This window comes from Pristis pectinata, chromosome 28 (assembly GCF_009764475.1).
Source record: "Pristis pectinata isolate sPriPec2 chromosome 28, sPriPec2.1.pri, whole genome shotgun sequence".
Classification (NCBI taxonomy): Eukaryota; Metazoa; Chordata; class Chondrichthyes; order Rhinopristiformes; family Pristidae; genus Pristis; species Pristis pectinata.
The window spans coordinates 2,514,594-2,528,202 of record NC_067432.1 but is presented as its reverse complement, the minus strand read 5'-3'; the positions used below and the strand labels follow the sequence as shown (position 1 = coordinate 2,528,202).

Sequence of the window (13,609 nt, the reverse complement as noted above, 5' to 3'; positions counted from 1 at the left end):
ACTCAGGCGGTCATAGAGCACTACAGCACAGAAACAGGCCCTTTGGCCCAACTAGTCTATGCTGGCCTCGTCCCATCTACCTGCACCCGGACCATAGCCCTCCATACCTCCCCCATCCATGTACCTATCCAAACTTCTCTTAAATGTTACAATTGAACCCACATCCACCACAGCTGCTGGCAGCTCGTTCCACACTCTCACCACCCTGAGTGAAGTAGTTCCCCCTCAGATTCCCCTTAAATATTTCACCTTTCACCCTAAACCTATGACCTCTAGTTCTAGTCTCACCCAACCTGAGGGGAAAAAGCCTGCAATGCACCCACCCTATCTATACTCCTCATAATATTATATACCTCTATAAGATCTCCCCTCATTCTCCTGCGCTGCAGGGAATAAAGTCCTAACCTATTCAACCTATCCCTGTAACTCAGGTCCTCAAGTCCCAGCAATATCTGTGTAAATTTCCTCTGCACTTTCAAGCTTATTGATTTCCTGTAAGTAGGTGACCAGAACTTCACACAATACTCCAAATTTGGCCTTACCAACATCTTATACAACTTCAACATAACATCCCAACTCCCATACTCAGTGCCCTGATTTATGAAAGCCAATGTGCCAAAAGCTCTCTTTATGACCCTATCTACCTGTGATGCCACTTTCAAGGAATTATGGAGCTATATTCCCAGGTCCCTTTGTTCTACTGCACACCTCAGCGCCCTAACATTCACTGTGTAAGTCTACCCTCGTTTGTCTTCCCAAAGTGCATCTCCTGACACTTGTCTGCATTAAGTTCCATCTGCCATTTTTCAGCCCAGAACGTGGGCAGTCCCCACATTACAACAGGGTTCCATTCCTGAGAATTGTTTGTAGGGTGGGAATAAACAAAAACTCTGATGTGGCAGAGGGTCACAGAAACAGCTGTGATGGGAGATTGAGCAGGTAGGGAAGAGTGGCCCCCCAGCCAACCTCTGATTCAGTGAGTGAACGAGTGAGTCTGCTCAGTACTCCCAGCTCTGCTCGGCTCAACCCAGCCCCCAATTGTTGTGGCTCAGGGATGGGGAGAGAAGGCATGGGGAAATGCCCCATTCCCACCCAAAAGAAGATGCCTGCAGCACCACAGCAGCCAGCAAATCCATCCTGCTAGTCTCTCAAATGCTCGTTTGTATGTACGGGGTATCCATGTCTGGTTTTTGTAACCCAGGAGGTATTGGTTTAAAATAGTTCAGAGCTGGAAGTCAGGACTTTCAGGTCAATTAGTTATTTTCAGCAGCATCAACAAATCTTTTTCTGTATCTCAGTACATGTGACAATAATAAACCAATACCAACAATAGCAAATGATACAAATCACAATAGTGGTCTGAGATTGCAATTAACATAAATTGTTGGTACAAATTAGGGAGAATTTGTCTGCATGAAACTTGTGGCAGTATTGAAATAGAAAATGCTTTCCATTTGTTGGAACTGTAACTATAAAAATATAAGCATCAAAATAACTTGCTGGAAATAAAGAGTTTAACACAACACAATGATAATGTCACCTCGTGTGAGAAAGAAACCTGGACACTTGTTTGCAAAAGGCTACAAACTGTATGGCCTTGAAAGAAACATGATTCATATACAAATGCTTAACAATTAATTCAAACTCTGCTTGTGTGAGGATAACAGTGAGGGTGTTAGGGAGGTGAGAGAAATCTGGATCTCTCTCCCCTTAGAAGATATAGAGCATGGAAGTCAATCAAAAATGTTAATCTGAAATTGATTTTTATTGAAGGGTATTGTGTCATTGAAGCAAGTTGGGGCTGATACAGATCAAGCATGAATGAATTGAAAGACTCAGGGTTGAACAGATTCATCTAGTCATTATTCTTGAGCATTTCAATTAAAGCAATTCTGATTTAAGATTCTAGCCTCTAGTCTTTCAACTAATAGCACAAAAAAACTAACAAACAGCAAATGTTAAGGTATCCTGCCTGACTGATGGAGGCTGTAATTGAAACAGAACAGCAAATTTGCTTTATGATCAAATTACAGCAACTGTAAATCTACACTCGCATTGCCACACACAGCAAGGGTGCTTCACAACATAACTGTGTTTCACATTTTGTAATCAAAATAAAAGCAGAAAATGCCTGAAATCTTCAACAAGTTAGAAACTGATGAAACTGATATTCATACACCCAGCTAGTGGTTCCATTCACAGACTTCTGGTTGCTGAGACACTCTGACTGTCCACCCCTCTTTCATGGCTAATAAACCTGGAGAGAGACAACATGAAGTCCATCATGAGGCTTGAATCCATTGGGATTAGAGTATGGTCAACGGGGGCACAAAATTCTGATGGTTCTGACAAAAGACACCAACCCGAGACATTAATTTTGTTCGTCTCTCCAGTTGACTGACCTGCTGAGTATTTCCACCAATTTCTGCTTTTATTTCATATTTTTAACACGAAGTATTTTGCTTTTTGATTTTAAAAAAAGTGATTGTTTAAGTTTGCATAGTTTTCTTCCTTTTAAGGTTAAGATTTTTTTAAATGGATTATTGAATGTTTTGGGGCATAGAGTTTTTATTTTGGGTTTTAGTTGCTGAGTGTTTCTAAGTGGTTATTTTAGAGAAGGCATTGACAGCAACAGTTAAAGTTGCTTCTTATATGTTATCGTGATTTCTGTGTGTACTTTCTCTTTGTTTCTCTTCATAGCTGATAATTAATTCTTTCATTCAACCAGCCAATCAGGATTTAGATTAAAGGAAAAAAACAACATTCATTTGTCAGGTTAGATTCATTTTGTAAAATGTGCATTTGCTCCAGTTTCACTGTATTCTGTGCAAAGAAAATTTAAAATTAAGATGTTAGAGATCATTTTGTGTTCACAAACACATTATATGAACACCAATTTTTACTTGTGTAAATTATACAAAAGTGATTTGTAAAAAGATACATTTTTAATATTTTGCTAAGCAGTAATCAGCACTCCAGTTCGAGATTCCATGTCTCTACTTGGGATTCGACTGTAGCTGAATCATTCATCATGTCAGAGCTTGGGAATGGGGTAGGATGCACATGCAGCCAATCCACACATGTTCTTCCCTTGTTCAATGTAGAAATAGCTAAACAAAACACAGAAAGAAAGATTTAGGATGTCCTCAAATACCTGACAGCAAATGAAGTGTGGTTACAGTTGTAGTGGAGTAAATCATGATCTACTGTTCCTAGTTGATGTGTTCATATATACAACTGCCAGTTTTGTATTCACCAAGCTTCCATAAACATCAGGATGTAGACACATTGGTCTTTAAGTACATTTTAGCATCCACGTTCCAGTGACCAAGCAGATGAACAGCTTTAGTTTTTTTATGACTGATCAAGAATATCACCATTTTGCATTTTCTAAACCAGCCCATAAAAGATAGTTCAACTCCTGCCCATTTTTATCATTCTCCAAAGAAAATACTGTTGTGCATCATTGTCTTGAGAGTGTTATGCTGAGAAACCCCAATAAGGAACCAAGACACTTCGTGGACTGGTTGTCCATGTTTCATCTTTATGTGGAGTTTGACAGGTCACAGCCCCATTCCACAATGTCACAGGGCTGCAGCTCAAATCCTCTTTATTCATTACATGCTCCTGATTTCTGACTCTGCTGTGGTGGGGAGGATGTAGAGCTAGGAATCCTCTAGGTGAAGGGGCAGGGAGGCTTCCTGTCTGCACTAGGTGTTGAGCCACAGATCCAGATATGTTGCAGTAGCCTTCTGTCTGCCTCTTATCTCTGATTTTGACCACGTTCACATGGCTTTGGACCTATATTTCTGCCATCAGTGGCACTACTGAGACTACAGAGTGTAGTGGCATAGGATGTAACTTTATTTGTTAAGTTCCCTTTTTTGCTTTGATTATGTTTTACTCTAAAAGGGGGAAACTGTACTTTGGTTTGGGTTGATCACTATCACTGCAGCCCAATGACTTAGCTTGAGCCCAATACTTTGATGCATAACCATTCCCTTTACTTAATCAGAGATTCCTGTGGCCCTCACTTGGAATGACTGCTATGGTCTAAAGGGCCATCACCAAGTATGGATGTGCAGTTCATCACACTCTACACCCATCAATTCTCACTGTAATCATGAGGAATCCTGCTTTACTGTGAAATGTTACTCATAGGGTAGTGTTACACTTTTCATAGTACTCTTGTCATACTGAAGATTGACTAGTGATGTGAAAGCCATTACATATTTAAAATATTTCTTTGAAAATCACATGGGTCTTGGACATTTCTGAAAAGTTCTAAAAGGGCATGAGTCAGCAGAAGGGTGGCTAAATAGAGGTCACAGATTTAACACAATTGACAGAAGAACAAGTGGAGAGATGAGAAAATGTTTTTTTTACACTGTGGATTAGTCAAGAACCTGCTGCTGAGAGCGAGAGAGCAAATCCAACAGTAACTTTCAAAAAGGAATAAAAGATATCATACTGCTGTGGGAGAGGAGCACACTGAGAGCCAGCAAAAGCATGATGGGCTGATTGGCCTCTTGTGTTGTACCATTCTTTTAAGAAGAATCTTATCTTTGGTGGACAGGCTGTAATGTGATCTTTGTCTCACAGCCACACACAAAAAGCTGGAGGAACTCAGCAGGTCAGACAGCTGAATTCCTCCAGCCTACAATGGATAGTCAACACTTCGGGTCGAGACCCTTTATCTGGACCGAGAAGTGGAGGGGAGATGGGCAGTATAAGGTGATGGGAAGGGTTGGAGCAAGAGCTGGCAGGTGATAGGTGGATCCAGGTGAAGGGGGTTGTTTGGCATGTGGAGGTTTATGATTAGTCCAGATGAAGGGTCTCAACCCAAAAGGTCAACTATCCTTTTCCCTCCACAGATGCTGCTTGACCCACTGAGTACCTCCAGCTTTTGTGTGTTGCTACAGATTCCAGCATCTTATTTCTCCATTTTGTCTTCCTTTTTTCTTGTCCACCTTGACTTCTGTTGAACTGTGCTAGGATACATTCCACAAATGAATCTGTCTCCTTCACAGGTAAGTCCTTAAACCCCATTCTTCCAGAATCCCCATTACACTCAGCATTTCAGTGCTCTGACTTTAAACACCAAGATCCTTCTGTCCCGTCTCATGAACCTATGTCTAAACATGGCTTGCACTTGAACCTAGTGGCCTCCTGTCCTGGATTTATTTTCTCTTATTACCTCTTACTGATGTTCACCTCAGAAATACATAGGTGAAGAAAGGAGCATTCAACAAAGGTACAAGCATATCTTTTCGAAGACTAAGGAAATATTTTTAAAATGGGGATTGGGCAAGAGAGGAACAGCCATGATCTTATTGAATGGCAGAGTCTGCATGAAGGATTGAGCCTTCTCCTGCACTTACTACTTGTGTGGCTACTAAGCAGACTACAAAAAAAATTACCTTTAAATCACTACAGTGTACTGTTTGTACATAATAATCAACCCACAGGGCTGGGAAATGAAAAGTTAACGCAAAATGTAAGCTACAAGCCAGTAACCTTCCTATAGAAACAAAGGACTGCATATGTTGGAATCCAGATGAAAAACACAATGATGCTGGAGGAACTCAGCAGGACAGGCAGCATCCGTGGAGAAAAGCAGGCAGCCAATGTTTCAGGTCAGGACCCTCCTTCAGGACTGAAGATAGGAAAAGGGGAAGCCCAATATATAGGAAGGAAAAGCAGAGCAGTGATAGGTGGACAAAAGAGGGGAGGCAGGGTGGGCACAAAAGATAGGAAGATGCAGATAAGAGATGGTGATAGGCAGGTGTGGGGGAGAGCAGATCCACCAGGGGATGGGTCAAAGGCAAGGAAGAACTAAAGGGGGTAGAAAAAAAAGAGATAGGCTAGGAAAGGGAAGAAAAAAAAGGCATGGTGGGGGGGGGGGGGTGTGTGTGTGGGGATTACTTAAAGTGGGAGAATTCAATGTTCATGCCGTTAGGCTGCAAGGTTCCAAGACAGAAAATGAGGTGCTGTTCCTCCAGTTTATGCTTGGAATTCTCCTGGCAGTGGAGGAGGCCGAGGACTGACATGTCAGTGATGGAGTGGGAGGGGGATTTGAAGTGACTGGCAACAGGAAGATGCAGGTCGCGGTTACGGACAGAGGAAGGTATGCTGCGAAACGGTCACCTAGTCTGCATTTGGTCTTACCAGTGTAGAGGAGGCCACACTTGGAGCACCGAATGCAGTAGATGATATTAGAAGAGGTGCGGGTGAATCTGTCTCACCTGAAAGGACTGTTTGGGTCAACACATCATTTTCCGCCACTTCTGCCATCTTCAACAGGACCCCATCACCAAGCACATCTTCCCCTCCCCATCACTTTCTGCCCTTCGCAGGGACCACTCTCTCTGTGACTCCCTAGTTCACTCCTCCCTCCCCACCCATCCCACTCCCACCTCAGGGACTTCCCACCACCCCTGCCATAGGTGCAACACCTGCACCACACTATCTCCATTACAGGACCCGAACATTCCTCTCAGGTAAGAGAGAGATTTATCTGCACCTCTCTTAATATCTACTGCATTCGGTGCTCAAAGTGTAGCCTCCGCTACATTGGCAAGACCAAACGCAGACTAGGTGACCGTTTCACAGAACACCTGCGCTCTGTCCATAACCACAACCTGCATCTCCCCGTTGCCTGTCATTTCAAATCCCCCTCCCACACTATCACAGGTATGTCAGTCCTCAGCCTCCTCCACTGCCAAGAGAAGTCCAAATGCAAACTGGAGGAACAGCACCTCATTTTTCACCTTGGAACATTAAATTCTCCCACCTTAAGTAATCCCCATAACCCCCCCAACCATGCCTCTTTTTTTCCCTTTCCTAGCCTCTCTCTTTTTTCTACCACCTTTTTTTCCTCTCCCCTTACCTTTGACCCATCCCCCAGTGGATCTGCTCTCCCCTCCTCCCCCGCACCTGCCTATCACCATCTCTTACCTGCATCTACCTATCACCACCCTGTGCCCACCGCACCGCTCCTCTTTTGTACACCTATCACTGCTCTGTTTTTCCCTCCTGTATATTGGGCTTCCCCTTTTCCTATCTTCAGTCCTGAAGAAGGGTCCTGACCTGAAACATTGACCACCTGCTTTTCTCTATGGATGCTGCCTGGCCTGCTGAGTTCCTCCAGCATCAGAGTGTTTTTCAGTAACCTTCCTATCTTGATTGCTCAGCTATTAAACCAGTTTAATCAGCTGTATTACTGGTGCAGGTCATTGCCAATTAACCGTATTCTCCCAGATACACATGTGGTTGTTAGAAAAAAAAGTCTAATTTTTATGACATTGAAGAAATTTACAGACCCGTTGATTCCCCAGCGAGGGCCCCAGGAGTTCTTCACAATCCAGTACTTGGTCCCATTGGTCACTCCATAGCCCACTGCTAACACAGCATGGTTCACTTTATCTGGGGTTGAAGCGCAGTTTTTGCTGTCAAAAAATTAAATAACATAGGTTTCAGTAGTCAATCATTATAATGGGAATTGCATACAAAATCTTGCACGCTGAAATTACAGCAGCACCAGTGACAGATGTATAACCGCAGAGTGACAGGTTTATATGGGCATTTTTCATTATAAATGCAGAAACAAAATTCATATCGGGATCTTAAACTGAAATTTAATTCCATTTTGGTTCAAACCTTTCTAATCCCTCACTCCTCGTGTACAATACCATGAGAACTCAGCTAAATATTTTTTTTTAAAAAGGTAAGTCTTTTAGAAAAGTAAACCTACTAGAAGTGATCTCAAACATTAAAAAAAATTCAGAAGCCATGGCTTAGAATGCTGGAGTAGCATCTTTTCATCTGAAGAGTGGTAGGACTATGATTGGTTAATAGGACATTAACTTAATTGAATGCTTCAGAGAACAAGTGAAGAACCTCGAGAGCAGGATTGAAAGATCAGTTCATGGAGTTTATTGCTGCAAATAAATGGGCTTATTGGATGTTTGTACTCTGTCAAAATCCTGTGACGGGATTCCAGACCTATCTCTCAAAAACAGAAGGTTAAAGGGTGACTTTATGGAGTTTAGGAAAGATTTGATAGGGTAGCCATGGAGAAAATGTTTCCATTATGGAGAAGCCTAAAACTAGGAATCAAAAATATAAGAGCGTTACTAAAAAATCTAATCAAGAAATTCAAGAGAAACTTCTATACCCAGTGGATAATGAGAATATGGAGCTCACCTCCACAAGTTATAGCTCAGAAGTGTTTAAGGAGAATCTAAGTATCTGAGGGTCAAAGGAATAGAAGGATATTCTGCTAAGATGAGATCACTTACAGTAAGTTGATTGGGGTGAGCTTTGTGCAGAGCATATATTAATGCTGGCATTTTCAAACAGAACAGAAACACGCATTCAGCTGTTTCTGTTGTTATCGGTATCATTTTGCGTAGCCAAATAAATGCAATAAATGGAACCTGCTGATTACAAATAGAGCCCAAGATTCTACTCTTTTAATGGATACACAAGTCATGATTGTACCTGTTGTAGCCAAGGCTGTAAAGTTTTAGTGCACCCAAAGGGATGGGTTGGGGGGGGAGGGGGAGGTGGGATTGGCCTGATCATGACAAAGGGGTATGGCAGGGAGAGGGCAAGGGATGGGGGAAACTCTCCAAGGTGTTCAGTAATTCATGAGAGGTTCTACCCATAGACCTCCTGATTGGTTCATTGGGACCTGAACTTGCTGAGAGTTAAGCAACTCAGCGTCAGCAAGACCAAGGAATTGATTGTGGATGCACACCAGTCATCATTGAGGGGTCAATGGTGGAAAGGGTGAGCAGCTTCAAGTTCCTGGGTGTCAACAGAGGATCTATCCTGGGCCCAACACATTGATGCAATCACAAAGGCGGCATGCCAGTGACTACTTTGTTAGGAGTTTGAGGAGATTTGGTATGTCAAAGACACTTGCATGTTTCTATAGCTGTTCAGTGGAAAGCATTCTGACTAGTTACATCACCGCCTGGTATGGAGGCTCCAATGCACAGGACTGCAAGAGGCTGCAGAGGGTTGTAGACTTAGCCAGCTCCATCACGGGCACAACCCTTCCTGCCATCAACGACATCTTCAAGACGTAGTGCCTCAAGAAGGTGGCATCCATCACTAAGGACCCTCACCATCCGGGACATGCCCCCTTTTCATTACTACCATTGGGGAGGAGATACAGGAGCCTGAAGACCCACACTCAATGATTTAGGAATAGCTTCTTCCCCTCCACCAGATTTCTGAACAGTCCATGAACCCATGACACTACTTCATTATTCCTTTTTTGCACTATTTATTTTATTATTTATAATAATTTTATGTCTTTGCACTGTACTGCTGCCGCAAAATAACAAATTTCACGACATACAAGTCAGTGATAATAAACCTGATTCTGAGAGTACAGAACAGATGTGAACTCTTTCTCAAATTCAGCAATGGGCCCAGATCACTGGAGAGACCACGGTCCGCAACCTGAGAGAGAAACTACTGGGCAGCCACACTGGATCTACTGCAGAGATGTACTTTCCCGTCCTCTGACCAATAATTTTCCTTCCACCAACTTTATTAGAAAAATGCATTAGCCTGCAACTTGCAGGGATTGCCAAGAGATCCCTGCAGATCTCCCAGCATTTGCACTCAGATGTACCAGCAAGTTCAGACAACCCTTGAATGGGATGAGGAAATCTTCTTTGCTATGGCATACAAGCCATTTTTAAACTGTATTTTTTGGATTCAAGAAACTTACTTGGAATAAATACCACCACTGTAACCTAAAAAATCATCAGTCACTTGAAAAGCAAAACTGACAGGATTCACTCTTGCCACAGCATCCACCATGCCATTTTCATCGTACTGTAAAACAAAAAGAATTAGACTGATGTACTTCCTCAAGTATTATAATAACACACTAGACACAGAATCATAATTAAGGCATTCAACTCCTTGCGTTTGTTTGGCAAACTAATTTTTCCGTGATCTAACAGTATAGGGGCGGCACGGTAGCGTAGCGGTTAGCGTGACACTATTGCAGTGCCAGCGATCGGGGTTTGATTCCCGTCGCTGTCTGTAAGGAGTTTGTACGTTCTCCCGTGTCTGCGTGGGTTTCCTCCGGGTGCTCCGGTTTCCTCCCACATACCAAAGACGTATGGGTAGGTTAACATGGGGGTTTAAAATGGGCAGCATGGACTCATTGGGCCGGAAGGGTCTGTTACCACGCTGTAAATAAAGTTCAAAAATTAAAAAAAAATTTTTTTTAAATATCCTTAAATAGTTTTGATTAACAATAAGCTAAAGTTCAGGTTTCAAATTAATAAAAGAGCATCAATTTCTGTTTGCAGAAGATAGTCTCAAAGTTGTGTCATTCCTTGAGTGTTTATTAACCACTTCTAAAAGGCTTGTCTCTTAATTTTCATACTGAAACTCTTAACCAGCAGAAGTTGTTCCCCTCAGCCTATCTTATCATTATAGCTACTGTGAAACCACCCTTTAGCAGTTTAGATTCCATGGGATTCGATAAAGGACCATCTTGAGAGTTGTTTTTTCTTTTAATTTGTTTATGGGATGTATGAAATACTGGAAAGTCCAGCATTTATTGCCCGTCTATAGCTTGGGAAGGTGGCGATGAGCCACCGCCTTGAACCATTGCAATCCTTTTGCGGATGGTATTCCCACAAAATTGTTGGTAGAGCATTCCAGGCTCTAGATTCAAACATTTCTCTTTATTTTAAATCATTTAGGTGTCATTTTGGTAAAATGATTCTCGACTCCTTTCAAGACCTGGTTTGACCAGACCAGAAATGTTCCCAGTACAACTGAAACATACTTCTTTTCCCCTTATGGTCTTTATATCCAGGGTTTTTAAGATTTTTAATTATTTACTGAATTACATACATGAACCCACAAGACTTGTTGGACTTCCAGTGCTTCTAGCTTTTCACCATTTAGAAAACTTTGTTTTTTTAAGTCAAAAATGGATGACCTCATACATGCCTATGTTGAAATTCTATCCCTGAAGCTCTCCCATTCACAAATTTAATCAGCAGCAGAGCTAGAAGAGACAGATAGATTATTTGTCTCTACCTTGCTGCTAACTAATTTTGCAACACAGCTTTGTGCGACACCTCCAGTCACATTCTGCCAATGTGAGTATTGGTATTCCATGACTGACTTACACTAGGGAACTCAGCTGTGGCTATCGTGAAATTTATAAAATTTTTTTAGGGGGTTTGACAAGGGTAGATACCCCTAGGCTGGCATGTCTACAACCAGGGGTCACAGTCTCAAAATAACCTATGAGCCATTCAGGACAAAGATGAGAAGAGAGTTCTTCACCCAGAAGGTACTGAGTCTTTGGAATTCTGTACTCATGCAGCTGTGGAGGCTCAGATTCTATATTCAAGATCAATAGATTTTTAGATATTAAAAGAGTTAATGCAGAAAGGTGGCACTGAGGCATAAGATCATTTGTGATCTTATTGAATGGTGGAGCAGGCAAGAGGGGCTGTCTGACCCACTGTTGCTTCTCCTTCTATGTTCTTCTGAATTCTGAGAGTCAGCCACACTTCAAGAAAGGGAAATCTGTATTTGTAACTTTTAACGTTACATCTCTGTGCCGCATTTCACATGCAGCTTAGAGACTGTTTTGTCAATCACATTTGAAACTATTGCAAGGACTGCCTGTGCATCCTGTCCTGGGTCACCTGCAGATGGACAAGGACGGCCACCACTATCACCTTCACAAGCAGTTAGGGATGGACAATAGATGCTGGTCTTGCCAGCACCACTCACATCCTAATAAATTCATAAATAAATAAAATCTCTTAAGGGATACTACCAAATGTCTTGTAGAAATCTATATGAAAAGATCCGTAATCATTCCCCTGTCCACAACTTCAAAGAATTTAATCATATTTGACAAGCATAGTTCACCCTTTCCAAATCTATGCTGGCTCTCTCTGATCAACAGAAAATATACAAGGTATTTAGCTATCATCTCCTTCCTCTTCAAATTAATTAACAAATAAAGGAGTTTTGGTCCTATTGAATTTGGTTGTGTTTAGAAAAAAATTGATTCTGTGTAGTTCAGTGAGGCACAGAAATTGCTGTGGTGTGTGTGCACGCACGTGCCAGTGTTATAGTAACTGGAAGATTTGCAACCAACCTCTGTTATGTTGACCACATCTTTGACAAATGCAGCAGCTTTGCTGGGCTGGAACTTGCAAGATCCATTCTGATAGAAACAGAAGGAGGAAAAGAAAATCACAATGGGAATATTAATAAGTTTGGTAGATTTTTTTTGCTCAGTAAGGTATCTCTGCTGAAGTTATGCAGACTTTTGTTTACAAGATTTTGGGTCTGAGTTTTAGTTTCAAAATTTTGAAGGAAAATATATTATGCTTTATTACTGTGAGATTAGTAGATCTCCATTGTACTCCGTCAAAAACATGCTTTATCTTTCCCAACACGAGGAGATTAATGCAATACAAAGTACTCCAGGGATGGGCTTACCAAAGTACAAACTGTTGGAGGAACTCAGCAGGTGAGGCAGCATCTGTGGAGGCAGAAGGATGGTCAACATTTTGGATCGAGACCCTTCATCTAGTCCTGATGCAGGGTCCCGACCCACAAGTTCAAACATCCCTCTGCCTCCACAGACGCTGCCCAACTTGCTGAGTTCCTCCAACAGTTTTTTGCTCCAGGTTATAGTATCTGCAGTCTCGTCTCCATAGGCTTACCAAAACTCTGTACAACTACAGCCAGCCTTCCTTACTCTCACACCCAAACCCACTACATACCAGTTAACTCTTTTGCTGAATCTGGGTGTTAGTTTTGGATGATTTGTATACAAGGGCACAGACATCCCTCTAAATTGCATTTACCAGTCTCTTATTTTTTTGTTTTCAATTTCTAGATATCCATATATCCTGCTTTAGCAGATAATTTCACACCTCCACCTGCTACATTTTTGTCCACTCAAAACCTACCTGTATCCCTTTGTAAACTCCTCACAGCTGATAATTTTATCGAGCATTTTATCATCAATAATGTATTATTTAGATACATTACATTCAGTCTTCTCATTGAAGTTATTAACGTAGATTACAAATAGATGTGGCCCATGCAGTGGCGTGCAGCTATTTTAATCTATGCTCCCCCAAGGATGAGCTGTTTATTCATACTCCATCCTCGTACACTTCAATCTTGTTCAATAGCCTACCGCATGATACCCGATCAAAGGCCTTCTGAAAATCCAAAATGATACGTCCACTACCTCTCCCTTATACTCCCTGCTAGTTACATCTTTGGAAGTTCTAATGGGTTAGCGAAACATGTTTTCTTTTTTCAACCATGCTGATTCTGCCTAGTCATGTTGTGATTTTCTGAGTGCCCTGATACTGTGCCTTTAGAAATAGATTTCAATAAGTCAGAGTTGTACAGCACAGAAACGGGCCCTTTGGCCCACCATGTCCATGCCGACCCTTCTGCCCAACTACACCGGATTAGTGTAGTTGCTCCCATTAGGCCATATTCTTCTATGCATTGCTTATTTAAGTGCCTGTAAATACTTATTGAATATAGTGATTGTATCTGATTGTACCACCTCCTC

The 13,609-nt window shown here is 41.9% G+C and overlaps 1 protein-coding gene across 1 annotated transcript in view; it reads right to left on the bottom strand.

Annotated features, from left to right (window-relative positions):
* Window positions 1-1,746: 1,746 nt before the first annotated feature.
* Window positions 1,747-13,609, bottom strand: part of ctsh (cathepsin H) — a 33,485-nt gene continuing 21,622 nt past the window's right edge. The window contains exons 9-12 of the mRNA XM_052040444.1: window positions 12,164-12,232; window positions 9,749-9,855; window positions 7,323-7,448; window positions 1,747-3,110 (exon numbers count right to left, since the gene is read on the bottom strand). Of these exons, the coding sequence (XP_051896404.1) occupies window positions 3,035-3,110; window positions 7,323-7,448; window positions 9,749-9,855; window positions 12,164-12,232 (378 nt within the window). The 3' untranslated portion in view covers window positions 1,747-3,034. The remainder of the gene's footprint in view (window positions 3,111-7,322; window positions 7,449-9,748; window positions 9,856-12,163; window positions 12,233-13,609) is intronic.